The sequence below is a fragment of the Chenopodium album genome, chromosome 9, assembly GCF_948465745.1.
Source record: "Chenopodium album chromosome 9, dcCheAlbu1.1, whole genome shotgun sequence".
NCBI classification, from domain to species: domain Eukaryota; kingdom Viridiplantae; phylum Streptophyta; class Magnoliopsida; order Caryophyllales; family Amaranthaceae; genus Chenopodium; species Chenopodium album.
In genome coordinates this window covers 68261810-68283728 of record NC_137842.1, presented here as the reverse complement: position 1 = coordinate 68283728, position 21919 = coordinate 68261810, and the positions used below count along the sequence as shown (strand labels likewise).

Here is a 21919-nt window from a genome sequence, read left to right as displayed (position 1 = left end):
ATGGCTGCTTATTTAATCTCTGCATTCTTATTTAATGTCTGCATTCTTATTTAATCTCTGCATTCTCATATGCATGTCTGACAAATTAAATTGTGGTTTAGGATTAGAATTGCTGAAATACTTTTGGTGTATCTTATGCATGCAAGTGGTTGATCATGTACGATTGTGATTTTTTTTTTTTTTTTTTTTTTTTTTTTTTTTTTTTTTTTTTTTTTTTACAATGGTAAGAAAAAAGTAAACATTAGGAAACCCTCAGTGATTTGGGTGGAGCTACAAGTGAGTAAAATAGTAAGGAGTACTCGTAGACTCGTAGTTGTATTGTGTACATGATACAATTGGGTAACGATTTTCAGTGGGATCAATTTGATCATGTATGAGTAGAGGTTTGGATTGTTGGTGCATGTACAGGTTATATTGATTAGAGGGGAGGCAATTGCCTGAATAGTTCTTGTTACATATCAACAACACTTAACACATATAGAAGCTCAAGTGGTTAAAGCTTTTCTTCCGATTTCAAGAGATTTTGGCATCGATTCTCATCAACTGTCATTATGGCTCTCTAAATACCAAAAAAAAAAAAAAAACATACACACACATATAGATTTGTTCTGAGAACATTATGCACAAGTAAAGAGGCATTTAGAAGTTGCTAGGATATGTAAAGAACCATCTCCTCATCGGAAGGTCACAAGATCAAATCCTCCAACACTTAGAAGTGTTGAAATTTAATTTAAAAATTAGAAAAATGATAAACATAGCCCTTTTAAGAAGCTGTAAAAGAAAATATTGAAGATAGATTAACATTAATTACATCGATTTGCGCGTGATTTTGTCGTAAATTACCAACTTAATTCCATTTTAGGAAGTATATTTAATGCTTATATAGTTATATACAACCCTTAGAACTACTTATATTAAGGGTTTGTTCACTTCAGTTCGAATCATTTCAGTTCAATTCCAACCATTTCAATAAATGTAAACAAACCCTCATTACCCTACGAACTAATGAGCTTTAATTTATTACATTGAATAGATAGTATTTTGATTTATTTATGTTAAAAAACAATATTTTGTATTTATATCGATAAATTATCACTGTAATGAAGAAAGTAGAGCAAAAATCAGCTATGAACTATCCAAGTCACAAGAATCCATATGAACAAATTTAATTAAGGATGTGTTCTATTCAACTGATTTTTTTTACGCATTTGAACTTATTAGACATTAAGCTTTTTAAGTAGTAATTTGTACGTTGGTAACTCTTAGTATTAATTATTTTTTTTCCAAACTTATATTATCTAAACTTATAAGATCTAAAATAAGGGTTTGTTCTCATTGACTGAACTGAACTGAAATGAGCTGAACTGAACTGAACTGAAGTGAATATTTTATAAGAAAAGGAAATTTAGCTGAAATGAACTGAACTTTAACGTATGAGAACAAACCCTAAGTGGAAATAAGTTGTTAAACTGCAATTGATTGCTTGAATCACAACATTCAAGAAAATAGGACATAAGCTAACCAATAAACCCTTAATTATATACTCCAAGGTGTACTTGAAAAATAATGAGGAAAACTTACTTAAAAATGTTCGAAGGTGTATGATTGAATGAATGCACCTAGAAATTTTTAATTATTTTTTTATGTAGTAGTTAAATTATTATTTTATCAAAATAATTTCATTGGAAATGCATCTTTGTCGATCTCATAAAGACATAACAATGCCATTAAGGCCAGTCTCACCAAAGGGAGTGATACAGTACATCGCAGGCAACTCAATTCCCCAAATAGTCAAATCCATCATAACCGTCTACATATTTTTAGCAAAGATCAAAATTAATCAACGGTTCAGAAACGTCCGACGCACGAAGCACGTGACCTTTTCCACAATCAACTCATTTCTCTCATTCATCATCTCGTGATCACCCAAATATCGAACATACTTTCTCTCTCCTCTCTAAATCGAACTACTCCATTAATCTTCAATTCGTCTGCAAATTACCTTCGAATTTTCTAGGTATTTTGTTAATCTTATTCTTCAACAGATCTGATAAAAATCAAGGATTTTTAATTAAATTTCTTAGGGTTATCTGATTGCAATTACTACAATTATTTTAAATTATTGCAATTTTCGTTTCTATTTGATTTCCTCTTTATCGTCGTCATAATTCTTATCGAATTAAGTTTTATAGCTTATATGTTGTCTTATTGTTCTGTTAATTTGAGAAATGTTCAATTCTTTTTGCTTTTTATTTTGAGCTAAGTTTTTAAATTTGAAACTAGGTTTTGCTAATTGTATGCATATTTTTTTATTTTTTTATTTTATTAGAATTGTAACTATGATGAAATGTTGATTCAATTTTGTTGATATGATGAAATGAATAAGATAAGAACGAGTGATTGGATTGAGTTCTAATTATGGAGATTATTAATTATAATATGAACATAGTTTTAAGTGGGAGGTTTAGGGCGGAAAAGGTTTCTATAATTGTTATTGTAATGATGACGAATAAGTTTACTTTGTTAGTCAAATTTACTTAATTTAGTAGGTGAGTTGAAGATGTTTCTGACTAGTTAGGTGTTATTTGATCACAGTTTCATTGCAGTAGTGTTTGGTGTTGTTGGATGCTGAATCCGAAATGAGTGGTGTCGAAACTGATGTTGGGTCTGTGGATTCGTCAACCGCACCTCCTGTTGGAACTGCAGTTGTACAGCCTACTCCTCCTGGGGATGTTGCTGTGAATAATGCAGCAAGTGATGATGCGTCATCCAAGCAACCGGTCTCGGGGATAGCATCATGGGCGCAAAACTTGAAAATTCCGCTGTCATCAGCAGGACAGGTTGAGTTGCCTGCTGAGAACTCTCCAAAGTCAGCCTTTGCTCGGTTTACCAGTGGAATAACGGCTCGATTGTCCCCAAGAGATGCTGCTCCTGCTCCTGAAGATGCCTCTGATGTAGGATCTTCTCAGTCAAATTTTATTGGAACTTTCACCAAAGGATTGGTTGACACATCGAAAAATGCAGTAAGGGCGGTATCAGTCAAGGCTCGGCATGTTGTTTCTCAAAACAAACGAAGATATCAGGTGACGTTACCTCATTTTAAAGTTTTATCTCTTTGCATTGCTTTGAATCATGAGTTTCTCTATGAACCAAATTATTATATTTATTAAACAGTAAATTTTTTTGTATTTGCTCGCTTAATCAATGTCTTGCAGCAGTAAAAGCTAGATAGGAAATATCTCGACCTGTTTGATAAATTGATGATGTGACTTAATTACAATTCCTGTATTGGTAAATTTAATAAAAGATTATGAAATCATTCTAATAGTTACTTGTGATCGATTATTTATCAGAGAAACCTGATGTTCTGTATCCCCCTGTTCCATGAGATCAAATAAGATGTCATCTCAACCATAATATAGGCTATATTTTTCTCTGCGCATGCGTGGGGTGAAAGTGGGGATGGGGAAGAAAGAATATGATGATTTATCTTTTAAGTATAATTGCTTGTATGTGCTTCTGATTTTGTTAGTGTTTTGCAGGAAGATGGATATGATTTGGATATGACTTATATCACTGAGAACATTATTGCTATGGGATTCCCAGCTGGTGATATGAGTTCAGGCTTTTTTGGCTATGTAGAGGTATTTGACTTTATGACACTGCATCTTCCATGTACTTTTTTCTGTGTATTCACCTACTTTTTTTTTTCTTCTAAATACTGTATTGAAAAATGTGATGCAGGGTTTGTACCGTAATCATATGGAAGAAGTGATAAGTTTCTTAGATAGCCATCATAAGGTAATTGGATAATTTTTGTCATGTCTTCCCTGAGGCAGTGTTGTGTGGTTCTATTTATCTATCAGGCCTTTATTTATAATATGTTGCTGCTTAATTGCTTATATTATCACTTCTGCATGTGGTCTAAATCATGGCCTTTTATTAAATGCACTTGTCTAATATATAATGTACTGGTATATCAGATGTGCTGAAATCCAATACTGTGGTCTAGGGAGTTCTATAGAATTGTACTGCATGATTATGTGTGTCATAAATGCAGAACCATTATTTGATCTGTTAATTTAGGGAGTGAATATTTACTGGATCAATTTTGGGGATTGCCACTTCGCAAATTTCAAAAATTAAATGTATGTGTTTGTATTTCTTCTTTAAGACTTAACAAGTTATTAATTGCTTTTTGATTACACCAGAAATAGTCGTCCTTAGGAAATTAAAAACGGATGTAGAGTTTACAAAAACCGGAAATCCACAAAAGTTCTGCCGTCAACAAAATGGAGGAATTTTTTTTCTTTACCTATTTTCCTTAGGTAACTGGGATTAACCTCAAGAAGCTTATTTTTTAAAAGTCAACCAAATAGTTTTTTGATATATTCCACTCTTCCACTTCCTGGCTGTTGCAGTTGCTTCGTATAACCAAACAACTTAGTACTTTGATGTGGAACTCTTTTTCATGGGGTAAGATAGGCTTGTAGTCTGACCATTGATTTTTCATAATTAAACACCTTAGCCTCTTAGCGTTTTATCCAGAACCCTCGTGAAATAGTGAAAGACTCATTTTCTTGGACTACTCTTTTTTTCCTCCCTATCCTGTCTTATTGGTATTATAATCCATTGTGATTTTTTAGGGATGGGTATATCCAGTGGCGGAGCCACCCTTGTGCACGGTAGGTCACGTGACCTAGCACAAAAACAGAGAAGGTTTAAATATTAAATATTGCAACTAGTAATGATATGTACTCCGTAGTCCAATGGTGGAGGCTTCATATTTTTAGACTTAAGTTACTGGTTCGACTCCTAGGGGAAGCTACTTTCCTTCCTTTTTTCTTGCATTAAGAAGATGTAATATATAAACATTTAACAATGCAATTATACAAGTAAGTGCTTAGTGTTGTAATGGTGGGAGGCATTGTAAATTTTGCCAAAGGTTATGGGTATGACTCCTAAGGAAAACGTTTTTTTGTTTTTTTTTGTTTTTTTTTGTTTTTTTTTTTTTTTTCCTTTTTACATATATCTACCACTACCTACTTAGTTCTCAAACTGGTACATTGTTAAAGTCATTGTTCGAAAATTTTTTGGTAGTTTCATTACTGACTTGTCATTATCCTTCTCCTTCCCCGTAACATTTAATATTTTTGGAATGTCTTTTTTTAGAAATTTTTTTGGTAGTTTCATTAGTGACTTGTCATTATCCTTCTCCTTCCCCGTAACATTTAATATTTTTGGAATGTCTTTTTTTAGAAATTTTTTTTGGTAGTTTCATTAGTGACTTGTCATTATCCTTCTCCTTCCCCGTAACATTTAATATTTTTGGAATGTCTTTTTTTAATTAACTTTTAGAATATTAATGCATTAATTATGATTGGTATGCGGTCGATGGGTAACGGTGACCTAGCACCCGTAAAATCCTGGATCCGCCACTGGGTATATCTGTTTTCTTGGAAACTTGGAACCTCCAAATCTACTGTAAATGAGATTAGAAACTTGTATAAAGTGGTCACCATAGTTCTTGGCATGTAGAATCAAGGGGTAAAGCTCAAGATTTTAAATGGTCTTTTGTGTTTCTGTGAAATCCTAAATCTTGTTATCTGACGAATGTTGAATTGACCTTTTACTTTGCAGGATAAGTACAAAGTTTACAATCTTTGTTCTGAGAGATTGTATGATGCCTCTCTTTTTGAAGGAAAGGTATGCTGTTATAAGCCTATTCATGTTTATTCTTCATTTTTGTCATTTTGAATACCCTTTTTTCTCAATAAAAAAGCATCTATTAGCTTAATGTAATAGCTTTTTACTTTGTACTATTGATTCAGATTGTGGTTTATGAATTTCTCCTGGCTTTTCTTGAGCTATATTTCTTTAAGTTTCTTTGAATTAATCACTTTACTGGAAGTTCCAGCTTATTGTGCGTGTCATTATTTTCCTTTTCTTCTCATTGATGCTGTATGAAGTAATTCAAAAGAGAAGGAATGTTTATTGGGGCCCAACTTAAGAATTATTACTAACAGCAGCTTAGTTGGGCTCTTCCTGCTTTATAATTTTTCTGGTGTTTGATAGGGTTTCAGAATAATGTACTAGAACTTATAGTGTAATATTGATTTGACGTTTTGGACTCACTATCTGCTTGTTTAAATTGATTTTGGCTGTACATGTTCCGTTAACACACTTTCTAGGTTCTAAATCTTACAAAAATTGATGATTAATATTTACAGTAAATGCTCTTTGCTTTGTAAAGTTGAATAAAGTATGAGAGTGTTTCATGCTGCTGACACAGTCACATTAATTGTTTTCTACTGTGCATTTTCTCACTTTTCTGAATATATTGAGTTTTGTTATGGACAGGTTGCTAGTTGCCCATTTGATGACCACAATTGCCCACCAATCCAACTCATTAAATCGTTTTGTCAAAGTGCTTACTCTTGGTTGAAGGAGGACATTGAGAATGTTGTGGTTGTGCATTGTAAGGCAGGAATGGCTCGGACTGGTTTAATGATTTGCAGTCTTCTTGTGTACTTGAAGGTGACACTTGATAAACCTCTGGGACTCATTAAGTGTCCAACCAGTTTTGCTCCATTGCCCTGAACTTCTGATTTTTATTTGTAGATTACAAGACTAACCAATCTCTGTTTAACCTCTACAGTTTTTCCCAACTGCTGAGGAGTCAATTGATTACTATAATCAAAAAAGATGTTTTGACGGAAAGGCTCTTGTTCTGCCAAGTCAGATTGTCAGTTCTTACTCAATCAACTTATGCTCCTCTTGCCAACTTGTCTTGTCTTGTAGCATTTTGTAATTTATTTTCCATAAATATTTTACAGAGGTATGTGAAGTATTTTGAACGAACATTAACATATTTCAATGGGGAGATTCAGCCTGGGCGTAGGTATGACACTTTGTATTCGATGTTTGTCAATAATTTCTAAATTGTTTCTTTTTACTAAATTTGGTGTATATCCTACTTCCAGGTGCATGCTTAGGGGGTTTCGACTTCACAGGTGTCCTTATTGGATCAGACCCCATGTAACTATCTCAGACCACAATGGTATGGTGCATGTGTTTTTTTATCTTGAATAATATGCTTTGAATGTAAATAATCTGCAAGTCTACAATTAAATTATCTACTATCTGCATTGTACTTTAATTTTATGATAACAACTGACATCTTGTGAAAACAGCTAGAGAGTATTATCAAAAGAATATTTTTATGGGGTCACATTTAGTTTTCCTTGTTATTGAGTGGTCAAAATTTTGAATTTGGTGCAATTGAATATTAATGTGAACATGTGCAGCTAGTGCCAAGATGACGATTAAATGACATAACTTCCCTACTCTCACAAATGGTGAAAGCCATGTTGGTTATGGGGACTTGTGGTCATTGTTTTTGTTGTTGAGCTTTTCTCCAATATTCAACAAAATGATATTCTTATATTTTTGAAGTGGCAGATAACTCTAGATTATTTGGATCTTTCAGTAGATTTCTTAAAATAATAAAACGTGTTACCTTTTCACTTTGCAAAACATTTTGAATTGTAGAGCAATATCTTAGATTGCCTTGTTACAGAGTACATTTTATTCCTATCTTTTACAAAATATTACAATGTATACACACTTTTGAGGCCTGATCCTTGACTGTGGTTTGAATCATCACTATTTTGAGTGTTTGAAATTCTTCCTCTGTGTGAATTCTAGAGTGATTCTTGTACGTAACCCCCCCCCCCCCCCCCCTCTCTCTCCCCTCCTTGGAAACTTACATAATAGTTTATTATTAATTGTTCTACATTACTGGGGACAGGTGTTCTTTTTTCTACGAAGAAACATCCAAGAACGAAGGATCTGTCGGTAAGTTGCTTGATAAGTTTATATCATTAGAATTGACACTGAAATATGTCCGTGTCATTTGACATTGGATTTGAGCTGGAATTTTATTAAGTCATACCATTTTCTTGGCAGACAGAAGATTTCTGGTTTACTGCCCCAAAGAAAGGAATTATGGTGTTTGCTTTGCCAGGAGAGCCTGGATTAACAGAGTTGTGTGGTGACTTTAAAGTCCTCTTTCATGATCGACAAGGAGATTTCTATTTGTACGGAACCTTACTATGTCTAAACCCTTATATTATGTGCTCTTTATTGGTGCCATTGTTTATAATTTTTGTGTGTCTGACAGTTGGCTAAACACGACAATGATAGAAAATAGGAAGATCTTAAACACCAGTGATATGGATGGATTTGACAAGGTAAGCACCAACCTTTCAGAGGTGGTTTAATTTAGTTGTAAGCACCACATTTTTATAGAACACTTATTCGAAAAGTCTGATTTGTTCTGTTTGCGAATTACCTGAATTTCTTAGTTATTGTTTTTTGTTTTCAGTTTTCAGTAATTTTAAAAACTTTAAAAATATGATATCTATAAAAGTAGTTTCTATTTTATTGTTGTTAGTTTTCGAATTTAACATTTTACAGAGTAATAGAATTAATAGAAGTGTAGCTAATCTGAAGTTCTTTATGCAACTGATATCATAAGACTTGGAAATTCTCAAAATCAATACTTTTAGTGGTACCGATTGGTCCTTTAGCTGACAAATTATATCCTTTTTTAAATGCTGATTTTGTATGTATTTTTTGAACTTGTACAGCGGAAGCTGCCTTCCCCTGGTTTCCAAGTTGAGGTTGTTCTTGTAGACTATGATGGCACTCCTCCATCTCCTACACCTCAGCCTGAACCTGTGGTCCAGAAGCCCAATGACCAGACTGGCCCCCCTTCTGAACAAGTAAATGAGGTCTCGTCTGCTACAGAAGCTAGCAAAGATTCTCAAGGTCAAGCTCAGAGTGAACAACAAGACAAAGATGATGTGTTTTCAGATGACGAGGCCGATGGATCAGGCTCATCAAGGAGTAAAAAGGCTCAAGCAGCTTCTTCAGCAGATACAAAAAAGTCAACTGCCCCTCCTGCTGAATCTAAGTCCACTTCAGATCAGAAGGTGGATGGTTTGACACAAAAAGTTGAAAAAGTATCGCTTAGTAAAGGAGGATCGACAGAGGGCCATTCAGTAAAAGAGTCTAAAAGCGAGGCTGTTGGAACTGGAGCTGCCCTCTCAGCCCCCAACTCTGAAGGGGTTAGTGATTTCAAGGCAATGGCAGCCGATGCTTCTGTCTTTTCCTTTGGTGATGATGAAGATTATGAAAGTGACTGAGCCACTGGGGTTTGTTGCCTGATTTCTTCAATTCAGCAATCTGTACATAAAAAATTTCCATACCATAGCAAAAGCACTTCTTTGTTAAGGAAGATCCTGCCCTATTCATTTTATGTTCATGTTACTTTGGAATGTCAATTTGTTTTTGTGGCTCATCCATTGTGAACTGTGGATAAAAAATTGTGTTGTAGTTTGTACTTTTTTTTTATTTTTTCTTTTCCGGATGTTCGTTTGTAATCTCTGGCTTTGTACACAATGATTTTTATTTTGGTACAAATCAAACAATTTTTTAAAGACATCGAAGAATGAGTGGTGAATAACTACTGTAATACTGTATAATATATTATTGCATCAGCAAAACGAAGTCAAAATCAGTAGCAAATAACAGTCAAAGTGAAACATACTTCCACTAATTCCATAGTACTTAACTAAGTTTATTGTACTAGACATGTCACATTAACTATGATTATAATGTTTTGTTTTTGATCCTCTACTGTACTTGGTACTTCTTATGAAACTTTCTGCAACCTCCCTGTTGTGCATAGCTAGTCAGATTTTGAACAGCTAAAATGTTTGTGACATCTCAGTCGGAGTTGTAACCTGCACCGAAAAAAAAAAAAAAAAAAAAACAAAAAACAAAAACCTTACCCATTGTAAAGCTGACAATAAAATTGGTTACTTGATCTGAATTACGCAACCAAAATCAGAGTTTCCCAAATAGACAAATTAAGAAATACGTAGACTTATTCCCTAAGAAAGACTATCTCTGTAAGCGAATAAATAGCGTAGTGTTCACACCATGCAGGATTTATAAATCAAATTATTAATTTTTTTTTTTTGACAAAAGCATTAAAACCCAAAGATAGTTCAATTAGCAATAAATAAAACTATAAAAGGTTTAACAAATTATGTGATTATTAAAATGTTCCAAGTGTCTAACGATTTCACTTGTCAATTCCACATTCATTTGCTTGTCTCATACTTCGTAGTATAATACGAAGTATATTCATTAGATAAATTTGAAGAGGTGAATTCGTTGAATGCAATATATGTAGAAATATAAAAACACTGTAAACAACAGACCAAATTACTTGAATTATACAGTATTTGGAAAGGGCTTAATCTTAGAACATAATAATAATGTAAAGGGAAACATACATGATCCTTGTGAAGACAAAGTTGTTGGCACTGGTTAGCTATTTGGGCAATTTTAAGCCACTCTCCCCTTTCATTGGCGGCAAAAGAGGGCAAGCGACCAAATTAAAAGTTTTCAAATTATAGAGATTCCGCATTGCATCTTGAGAAGGCAGATTCCTCAACTTTGGCATGCGATAAAGCGACAACTCTCTTAGAGATGTCAAGTTCGCGATCCAGTCAGGCAGCGTTTCCAAACTTGGACAATCTTTGATTGTCAAACATTGGAGCATTTTCAAATTCCGGAGCTCATCAGGAACAACATTCTGTAATGTTAACATTTCAAGCGAATTGCAAACAGGAGGAGTATCTTCGCCCAACTGTGCAACTAGTTGTAATTCATCAGTGTGTAGTTCCTTTAAACAAGGAAGACTGCCTGATGACCCTATTATTACTACTCGGTTATTGATCATAGTCAAAGAACGAATCTGGTTCGAAAAGCAAACATCTCCAACTTTATAACAACCATCTAACACCACTTCTTGGAGCGATTTGCAACACTGGAACCCTGTGATACTCAGTTTCTTGCAAGATTGTAATTTTAAGAATTGAAGAGACCTCAACTCGTTCAATTTCAGATCTCCATGGCCTTCGGAACAACTAATAGACAGGGAGATGAGGTTGGAAAGTGAGGAACAACCTCCTCCTTCGACCAACCATCTCGGAAATCTAGTTCCATTGTATCTAAAAATCTCAAGCATTTTCAAGTTGGTATTGGGTTGCAGGGCTTCTAGAATTTCATTTGTATGAGGGTTTTCTTTCATAACTGGAGGATAGCTAGAATCCCATTTGAGACTTAAACTATCAAGATATGACTTGTTGCCAACAAGTAAGCCGCGAGCTTCTTCTTCAACACTTAACAAATGTAAGTTTTGGATTTCCAATGTACCCCTGAGATTTGTCAACAAACCAACATCACTTAATCTTCCACCCCAATTCCTTTCTTCTTGGAAAAGGGAACTATTCAACAAATGCTCGATATATTCTTCCCCTTTATCCTCTACATAAGGATGCAAGAAGCCTTGTGCCATCCACATGTGTATCAACCTGTGCTTTTCAATGATCTCATCTTCTTCGAAAATGGCACAATAAGCAAAGCATTTTTTCAAAGATGTGCATGGCAAGTAGTCATAACTTAATCTCAAGGAAGGTAAAATTTCATTCTTATCCACATTCGTCCACAAATGACTTTTCTCAATCTCCTTCCACCTCCCTATACTTTTATCTCTTAGCAAGTCTCCTAGTGCTCTTATAGCTAGAGGAACGCCTCCACATTTCTTCATCATCCTCCTTGCAATCAACTCTTTTTCATTGCCAACTAAGTTATCATCACTTATTCTTGCCATAAATAAAGACCAACTGTCCCCTTCACTCAATCCCTGCAACGTATAGATTGAGGGCCTTTTAAGGGCTAGATTATCTTTACTATCATAGCAATTTGTTACCATTTTTCCTACCACATCTTTGTCGCGTGAAGTCACTAATACAACAGCACCAAAGGCTCCACCAATTTCCTGTAGAGTGGAATTCAGGGATTCCCAATCAATTGTATCCCCTATGTCATCCAATATGAGTAGATACCTCCTTCCCTCCAACTTTTCACGAAGCCTTGATATCAGTGCTTGTCTATCTCTCATGTTTGAAGATTCTTTGAAAAGTGTATCCACCATTCTATTCAAAACATCTAGTAGATCAAAATTACGAGAGATGACAAGCCAAAATACCATAGAGTTGAAGAATTCTATCACCTCTTGTACCTTGGAAATACGTTTACAGAATGTCGTCTTTCCCAAACCTACAAATATAATAAATTCATTGAGTACATCTATCACGCAGTGTCATAATCAAGGTAAAATCAACAAGATTATATATATGTAGTACCTGCCATGCCCACAATGCCTATTACAGTGAGAAGTGATGAATTGTTGGTACTTGGATCGCATAACAACTTAACAAGGTGTGCTATGTCTTCATCCCTTCCTATGACTAACTTTTCATCCACATAGTGTCGCTGGTTACGAAGCCTTGTTTCTCGGTCTTGACTTTGATGAGAATGTTTAGTGGTGTAAACCTCTCCTGCAGCAACTTGGATAGGTCTAATGCCAAGCTTGTTAGCATCACTGTATATGTTGCTAATCAAGTTGGTCAAGTCCCTTGCTTTGTGAGCCATATGTAAGCGGCAAAAGGGCTTAGAGACTCCACGTATGAGATTGTCCCACTTTCACGTCCTGACTCTAGCCTCTATAGCTGCATAGGACCATTCGTCGAGCAAGTCATCAGCATCGTAGGCAACATCTTTGATCATTTTGAGCCAATCAGCCATCAATGGATTGGTATTGGTGATCGGGTGGGAAGAAGCACCTTGTAACAAGCCGCCTAATCGAGTGAGCTCCCCTTGAAGGTCCTCCAACTCTTTCTTGAAGCCCCAAGCTAGCTTAATTTCGGCAGTTATACGTGATAACACCATTCTAATCACTCCATCAACTTCGTTTGCTATAAGTCCTCCTACCGCATTTTCTACTATGGCGCTCATGTTTGAATTGGTTGTTTGATGTATGGTGGTCGTCGCTCAGATTGAAATGATGATTGCAGATCAAGAATATGGAAACGAGTTGCAAAAGGTAGAATTGCAAGCAATGGTAGTAAGCAAACGACTAAAATGGGATAACTTTACCAACACATTCCAAGAAGCATCATTAAAGTAATGATACCAGTGCTAAGATGATTAAGTTTTCACCTTTATCCTTTTCTATAGTGTGTAGTATGTAGGGCATCTTCCCATGTGCTAAGAGGACAATTTACTCCGAAAGTTAGTAAACCATTCACATTAGCAATGAACTAATGCACATACTGACATACATAATTAACCCACTAATATATAATATCAACTGTATACATTACAGTACTACATTACTTATGGATCGGAGATTCAAACACTCAACCTCTTATAAGAAGGATCAATGATTATTTAACCATGTAAGCCAATTATCAACCATGACCGAATAACTCCTGACCGACCAAGTAACCCCTGAATAAGTTCCTCAGCCACACAGTTTGGCCAGCCACATGCATATGAAGCTTTGTGGCGCTTTTTCAGTGTGGATGGCAACATTAGGTGGCCGACTGATACACACCAAAATACTAAGCTCGTAATCCTCAACCGACTGAATAAACTCGGGCATACATTGTAGCCAACCAAACAGCCACATATGAATTTGTGAAAAATGTAGGAATTGATCGAACAACTGATAGGAATATTTTTTACCTTTGCCCGATTCGCCACCTCTCTCTCCTTCGTAGCCCAAACCCGCCTACTTCTTCCTCCTTCTCATCCTAGACTTTTCAACCTCTCTCTTTTGCTTAGCCTAAACCTGACCACCAGTCCACCACCCAGACCTAACCATCAGGCTACCGCCCTTTCTCTACTAGTTGGGTGAGATCGTGACGGTGTTGGGATTCACGAGAGTAGGGGTTCACAAGAATTTTTTTATTAAAATATTTTTTAAAAAAAAATAAGAAAATTGTACTTCCTCTGTTTTTTTTAGTTGAAACCTTTTTCTTTTCACGCTTGCCAACGCTTGTTTTTTTACGATAAATATCTCTTATTATCAACATTGTAAAATTATAAAAAATGAATATTAATAAAATATATATTGAAACGATTCAAACAAGATCCCACATAAATATGTTTTATCTTATCTATAAACCACAAAAAACAAGTCAAAGCGTGTTGTGTGAATAGTGTAAAAGTCAAACGGTGTCAACTAAAAAAAACGAAGGAAGTATTACGTAGTAAAAAAAATTAACCAATTTACAAAGTGACACGTGTCATGTGTCATTCTAACCCATTAAACAGGTTACCAATTGATTTTGCCCTATTTATGAAAAATCATGTACAAAGGTCGCTTAATTAGAGGATTATCAAAAGATGATTTTATTTATGCCATAATGATTAACGAATAAAGGTCATTATATTCATGTCAATTTTTTCAAAACTTTGTGGAGGGAATTTCTTAATTAAATGTTACACTTTTTTAATACACTTTTTTTTTTTTAAGCAACCTACCACATTTTATTCTGTAATTAGGTTAGGTTCTGTGCCATACACGGTAATTTTCAATAACTATATTAAAAATTAACATTGTATACTTTCGTATGTTACATACATTCATATCAATTGAATCCTAAAAAACAACAAAAATGGCAAGAAAAAGTCACACTACTAATCAGCGACATGTGTGATCTTTAGCAAGTATTATTGAAGTTTTCATGGAGTGCTAATTGATTGAAATTATAATCATAAATTATTCAAGTAAATAACAAAAGTATCATTTGTTGATTTGATATTCGCATTTCATTGTTTAAGCTTGTAGCTTCTATTACATAATTTAAAAAATCAATAAAAAAATTATATAATCTTGTTGTAATAAACGTATGTTGTACATAATTTATACAGTATATTTCTTAAAAAAAATAGTCAATAACAAATGATGTTAAGAATATTATTTTCCATATTTTTTTGCATAATTTTATAGTTGTCAATATATTTATTTTGGAAAGATATATCAAATCTTCAATTATATTTTCTATGTAATTATTACCTTATAATACTATGTAAAAAGATTTATTTTTGAAATTAATTTTTTTTTTCCAAAAAAATACTAAGGAAATAGAGATGACACGTGTCATTGATGGTGTGTCTTATATTAAAATAATATTAGATAAAATTCTTAATCGATAATATTTTGTATTTAATTAATTTAAACTTTAAAATATCATTCATTAATTTTGCTTACGTAGCATTTGGATTATTTAATTGTAAAGGAAATTAATAATCTCTTATTTAATTGGATACAAAAATTTATAATCGTATATAACGCGATAAGAAAATTAATACTAGGTGACTCTTTATAAACTCGAGAAAAAACTTATTCAAAAAAAAAAAAAAAAAAAAAACTCGAGAAAAAACTCCCTCCCTTTATTAGATTAGATTTAGTATTTACCCTTGATTTCTTGAATTTACTCCCTCGGTCTATAGGTTTATTTTCTCATTTTAAATGCCCTTGAATTTATACAGTTTGACTAACCCCTCTCTGTTCATCTCTTCTCCGGCGAGTCGGCGATCGGCGTACAGTTTGAAGCAGAAACTCCGGTTAGCAGCAAGCGCACTTCATCTCCATTTTGTGCGGTAAACCCGCTTTCCTTTCTTTGAATTTGATTTATGTTTTTGGGTTCATCTGAAATTTGAAACATTTGAGGAAATAACAAATATAACCATTGCCACTCAACAAGACAAACCAGACAATTTATTATACAATCTACAAAGTAAAGTAATAGGATGGCAAAATGGTGTAAGCGGGTTACCCTTTTTGTATTAAGATAATTGACTCAAATTTTGTTGATAATGTGTTGTAAAACCCTTGAATTTTTTACATTGTTTTTGCAATTGTTGTTTATAGAAATTTAAGTTAACTAATTTTTGTTGGACCATAGTTTAATATCAAATTTATTTATTTAACCTTGGCTTTCATTTTAGCTGCTTATCTTATTTTATCGTTAATTTTTTAATTTTGATGTCTGAATTACTGAATTATATTAAAAAAAATTGGTTCAGCTGAATAATCCATGGCAAACAGCAAATATGAGTATGTTAAGTCCTTTGAAGTTCAAGACAAAATTATGCTGCCCACTCTGATTGTTGTTGTCATTGATGGCCGGAATTTTCGTAGGTGAGTCTTTTTATTTTTTGCTTTAAAGATGGTCTTCCTAGATGATCTTGTATCATGATTATAATAGCCGCTTATTCGAGTATATATCCTCGTTTGCTTGATTATTATAGCCACTTATTTATCAGCTTATTAAATAACTTGGCATTGCCAATAATCATTTTACCAAGATTCACACTCATTCCATTGTTAGAGTTCAACTGGATTTTTCACACAACATTAGGGGTGTTGTTGATTAAACAGATTCAATTCATTATTCTTAAAAATAATCAAAGTAGCAAAGCATGAATATTAAATTGAGATATCAACAACAACAACCAATACAAAGAAGCAAGTGTTAAAGAATCCATGTGATGTAAACATAAATAAAAAAATCAATACTCCTTACATCCTCAAATTATTGTTAAGTACACTATTTTGGTCAATTTTCTAATAATTGTAAATAAGTGTTAAAAGTACAAAATTTTTCTTTGTTTGGGTTTTTTTGTTGATTATATCAATTTTAAACTCATGCTTTGCTACTTTGATTATTGTTAAGAATAATGAGTTGAATCTGATTAATGGGTAGAAGTTTATATACCGGAGGACTTGCTTCTATTTAGAGTTTGGACAACTCTTTTTCTTGGTTCTTCGCTAAAATCAAGTTGATAAATTTTCTTGAGTGGTTGAAACGGTTTTAATTGTCACAATATGAAAGTTATTTTCATACTGTATATGATGAAGTGTTGAAGGCTTGTTTTCTTAACTACCCTACTAAACCTTTTTTTTCCCCCTTGTTTTGCATGGTTGTCTCCTGTACTGCTAACTAAGTTTCTCTTACCTGGTTGAACTTGATATGACAGGTTCTCTGAAGTTCATAAATTTGAGAAGCCTCGTGATAGAAAAGCCTTGGACTTGATGATTTCATGCGCTGCTGCTGTAATGGAGGAATACGCTGACATAATATTTTCGTATGGATATAGTGATGAATTTAGGTACCTGTAACTCTCAGTTACTACTTACTTGCTATAATTTGAATTGTTGAATTTGATGTTTATCAACTGGTTGTTGCTGTTGCCCTTTGCAGTTTTATATTGAAAAAGGAGTCCAAATTTTACCAGAGACGTGGAAGGTTTGTGGTTGAATCTACATTCAGATGTTAGTGCCTGGGTTCACAAATTTCCATGTTGACATACATGTTATTAGTTGCTGTTTGGACATGATTTTCATATTCTTTTTTATTTTTCAGTAGAAAATTCTTAAAATCTTCAAACATCTCTTTTGCAGTAAGATATTGTCCCTACTTGTGTCATTCTTCACTTCTGTGTATACCATAAAATGGAAAGACTTCTTTCCACATCAGAAATTGCTCTATGCACCTTCGTTTCATGCACAAATTATTCAATGTCCAACTTTGGAGGTTCTTCAAACTTATCTTGCATGGAGGCAGAATGATTGTAAGTAATTTACCTCATGACTATTTGCTTTGAAGCTCTGATGTTTCCATTATGAAGCTATAAATACTGTTATTATATGGGGTGCTGTTACCGCAATGTATGTTTTCACTTTGTTTCGTAGGTCACCTCAACAATTTATATGATACGTGTTATTGGAAGCTCTTTGAAAGAGAAAAGAGTGAAACTAAAGCCCATGGACGTCTCAAGGTGCTTCCAAATTAATTCTTGTATGCATATGGTGTCTTTATGTTAAAGGATATAACAGACGTGTGAATTTAATGGATGCTTGGTGCATTTGTCGCATATAGTAAAAACGTTTAGAGTTTAGTATTTTACTATATATCCATTCTGTTTGATTTATCCTTAGTAGTGTTATTGATCACCTATGATACTCGTAAAGTTGTAATTTCTTTTGTGGGTTAAGAATTTGAGGATGTAGATATTCAATCTCCGGTCTACTGCAAGCAATGTCAGTAGCACAATGCCCCGATCTATATTGGTCATGGTAATAAGGTGTTGCATTTATTTGGGAATCTTTATTAAATAAAGGCGTATTTTTTATGGTTACTTGTATTACTTGAATTCTGGCAAGCTAAGCCAAATAATTCTGTAATGAGATCATAGAGATGAAACCTTACAACTTATTAATCTTCACTGTTGATAGAAATTACGGCATGCTGTAGTGCAGAAGTTATTAACTGTTGCTTTACTTTATCACTTGATACTCATATGTTACAATTATCTTCGCCTCGTATGTATATCTGTTTGCCAAATATTAAATTTATTGGCTTTCTGATAATCTGAATGATAATGAGGGTGACGACTAATTTTTTCTAGATTCATAATCTATCTCTTGCTTTCATTGTCAGAGACTTAGAGCTATATGGGAGGTTGATAGTTTTCAGATTGGTAGATTTGTGTGTGTTGCATAGTAGTCATTGCATATATTCTTTTCCGATCACTCTTTTTGTTGATGTATATGTTCATGTTGTGTCATATCTGTAAATACAGGGAACACAAAAACGGGAAAAAAATGAGCTTCTCTTCCAGGAATTTTGCTTTAACTATAAGACTCTTCATCCAATGTTACGACAAGGAACTTGTCTTTTTAAGACTCAGGTGCACATTTGCTACTGTTTTTTGGATTATTCCCCCCCCCCCCCCCCCTTTTCTTCAATAAAGTTATATTCTTTTGCATTGATATGAATTTCAAAATCCATCAAGCTTTGGTCAATTGGCATTTTCTAATTGACTAATTCTTAACTCATCTTATTGAAATAGCATCGCGTGAGTCAGTGAGTGGGCCCAAAACATTGTATTTGTGCAAGTTTGTCATGTGGGTATATGAGCAACTTCTAACCGCTCTATTGGAACTTTTTGTTTGACTTAGGGTAGATAAACACAGATGGAGGAGTCTCATTTATCCTTTTCTTCTTTTAAAAAATGGTTGTATAAGCCCCTTTTAAGTTCTAGCTTTTGGTGATATGAACTTTTTTCCCGGGTGGGGGGTGATTATATGGAGCTTTATGTTGTCAGAAATAAGAGTGAGTGGTGTTAATGGTAGTGGCAACTGGCAAATTAACTAAGCCCAAATAAACCCTAAAGGACTCTTTGTTACTGTTATAATTGTGGGGAAATAATTTAATTTTTTATCCACTGTGGAAGAATTTACTTGTGTCAACACTCATTGGCATGATGGCATCTAACAAAACCAAAACACTGAAATCTAATTAAAGAAAAAAAAACTACATATAAGAGGTACTGTTCAAGAGTGCTTAAGTTTTTCCATGTCACAGTTTAAAATTTCATATAGAATGTAAATAGAGTTTTAATTTGATTAAAGATAAGTTCTCTATGGAGTAACAGTTATCCTTCTCAGTCTCCTTGTAAGTGGTTCCAAGTATACCAATTTGTGATTTTTGTCCACTGATATAGATTGAAGAGGTTGTCAAGTACAAGGAAAATGGTGATCCTATCAAGAGACTTCGGAAAAAGATGATGGAAGTTCACTCAGATAATATAGCTGGCAAAAGCTTCTGGAATCAGCACTCTTCTCTTCTTTCAGAACTAGGAAGATTTGAAGTAGATATTCATAAAATTAGACCAGAATATGTAGAGTCCTTTCTATTTCAGGATAAATTGATGTTGTCCACTTGGATAGTGGTCAGAATTGATGGTTGCCATTTCCATAGGTAATTGACTTGTGTGATGAAGATTTTTTTTTCCCTCAATATGAACGTAAGACTGCGAATTAAATGATTGTTGTACTTGTGATGTATTGTCTCATCATAATCAGTATGGGCTAATGCTTCGATGCACACATGATTTTATCTTCTTGCTGACGAATCAGTTTATGTATCTCAATTTTACTGGTGCATGGTGAATTTAGCCTGTTGTTTGGTTCAAAGCTGAGATGCTGAAAATGAATTTTGCAACTGAATTTGTTTGGCTTTTGTTAGGTTCTCTGATATTCATAAATTTGAGAAGCCCAATGATGAAAAAGCTTTGAAGCTTATGAATGCATGTGCTGCAGCTCTTTTGGAAGAGTTTCAAGACATAACCTTTGCATATGGTGTCAGTGATGAGTTCAGGTAATTTGGTTGTTGATTTCTTGCTACCAACAGTTCTATAATTGCTTGAAGTCGAAAAATTCTAATTGCTTTTGTTGATGAACAACTTGCAGTTTTGTTGTGAAAAAGGAATCCAAATTTTATGAACGGCAACCCAGGTATGTCTTTGTCTAGCCCTAGGCTTCTTATCTGGCGGGCCTTGGTGTAAATTTAGTTAAATAATGAAAACATAGGAATTCTGTAAGGGTTTTTTTTTTTTTTTTTATTTTATTTTATTTTAATATATATATATAATTAATATAATCTCTTTTATCTGTACAGTGCAATAGTGTCCACAATGGTATCATTCTTTTCAACAATGTACATCAGTAAATGGAACGAGTTTTTCCCAGAAACAGAGTTGAATTATCCCCCCTCATTTGATGGAAGAGCTGTTTGCTACCCATCGTCTAAGATTCTTCGAGACTATTTGTCTTGGAGACAAGTTGATTGTAAGTATCATCACTTTTTATTTGTCCTGTATGTGTTATGCGTGTAGATCTACTTCACTTCAAAAGTAATCAATTGGAATTAAATTGTACTCTTTTTTCGGGTCAGTTATCATGGTATTCATGGAATATGTTGAATTTAGTTTGGACTACTTATCTTTGCAAATTCAGGTCATATAAACAACCAGTATAATACCTGTTTCTGGATGCTGGTAGACTCTGTGAAAAGCAAGCGTGAAGCCCAAAATTATTTGAAGGTACATCGTTTGTTCTTTACTAGAACTGGCAGCTTTTTGCATATTCTGAATGTGATAAGAATGTTGATTTCTTTTGGCTTAATTCTTTTGGAGTAATTATTATCTTGTGATATGCAGGGAACACAAACACAAGAAAAGAATGACTTGCTTGCTCGAAATGGTATTGATTATAATGCATTACCAGATATATTTCGTCGAGGTTCAAGTATTTTTCGGGACAAGGTATGGCTCTCCCTCTCTTTTGTTGTCTGCCTTGAGTGATGTAAGAACTTTTCTCTTTTCTTTGATTTTTTCAATCTTGCGCATTTTCTTCTTTAGCACCTTGTCTGAAATTATAGATCGAGTCTGATCATTGGATATGCGTGAATAAGTCATTTAAGCTACCAAACAAGATTTACCCCTGGATAATGTTCTCTAAGGCAACTGTTTCTATTGTGTAGGAAAACAAGACTCTTATGGAGGTAAATTGTGCTGAAGATTCTAGAAAGAAAATTGTGATTGAACACTGTAACATAATCGATGACGATTTCTGGGATTCACACCCATGGATCCTTGGTGACAAACTCCCTTTGGAGAGTGCTAATACTAGAGCCATGAAGAGGACGTTAGGACAATTGGATGATCTGTAAATTAGCAGATTAGATGTATTTTGAATCGTGTAACAATGCCCGTTTTCTAATACTATGTAATAAGGAGTACCATTTAGGAAACAATTGAGTTTAAAAATGTAAAATATATGTAGGCATGCATTAAAAGTTACGGAGTAGTTTAAAAGTTATTGCCCAACATGCTCCAAATAGATAGCTTGATGCAATTTTTGTTTTTGTGCTAATTGCCTAACTTACCAACAATTTCACAATTGATTTTGATTTACTGAAATAGAGATGAAATGAATTGTTTATGAGTGAAGTCAAATTAGGAACTGAAATGAACTAATTAGAGCTGAGTATATCATAATATTTTCTTTCTTTTTCCACTTTTTTTGAGAATTACTTTGTATAAAATTATGAACAAAAAATGTGGTGAGAAAAACTGAGAA

General features: G+C 33.9%; 3 protein-coding genes across 3 annotated transcripts; 2 read left to right on the top strand and 1 right to left on the bottom strand.

Moving 5' to 3' along the window:
* The first annotated feature begins 1800 nt into the window (after positions 1–1800).
* On the top strand, positions 1801–9505 carry LOC145558960 (phosphatidylinositol 3,4,5-trisphosphate 3-phosphatase and protein-tyrosine-phosphatase PTEN2A-like). The gene is made up of 13 exons (XM_081620336.1): positions 1801–2017; positions 2596–3083; positions 3543–3644; positions 3745–3801; positions 5641–5706; positions 6361–6537; positions 6659–6745; positions 6837–6901; positions 6984–7060; positions 7811–7857; positions 7969–8099; positions 8183–8252; positions 8652–9505. The coding sequence occupies exons 2-13, from the start codon at positions 2640–2642 to the stop codon at positions 9207–9209; spliced, it is 1881 nt and encodes a 626-aa protein (XP_081476462.1). The 5' UTR covers positions 1801–2017; positions 2596–2639; the 3' UTR covers positions 9210–9505.
* An 827-nt stretch (positions 9506–10332) lies between these two features.
* LOC145560319 (putative disease resistance RPP13-like protein 1) lies at positions 10333–12916 on the bottom strand. Its single transcript, XM_081621575.1, has 2 exons — positions 12285–12916; positions 10333–12198 (listed from the first exon to the last, which is right to left on the bottom strand). The coding sequence occupies exons 1-2, from the start codon at positions 12571–12573 to the stop codon at positions 10406–10408; spliced, it is 2082 nt and encodes a 693-aa protein (XP_081477701.1). The 5' UTR covers positions 12574–12916; the 3' UTR covers positions 10333–10405.
* A 2519-nt stretch (positions 12917–15435) lies between these two features.
* On the top strand, positions 15436–21654 carry LOC145560318 (tRNA(His) guanylyltransferase 1-like). Its single transcript, XM_081621574.1, has 14 exons — positions 15436–15591; positions 16018–16132; positions 16972–17103; positions 17196–17240; positions 17396–17565; positions 17687–17772; positions 18577–18684; positions 19501–19757; positions 20025–20156; positions 20249–20293; positions 20457–20626; positions 20795–20880; positions 20998–21102; positions 21321–21654. Exons 2-14 carry the CDS (start codon positions 16029–16031, stop codon positions 21507–21509), a joined length of 1629 nt encoding a protein of 542 aa, XP_081477700.1. The 5' UTR covers positions 15436–15591; positions 16018–16028; the 3' UTR covers positions 21510–21654.
* Positions 21655–21919: the final 265 nt, after the last annotated feature.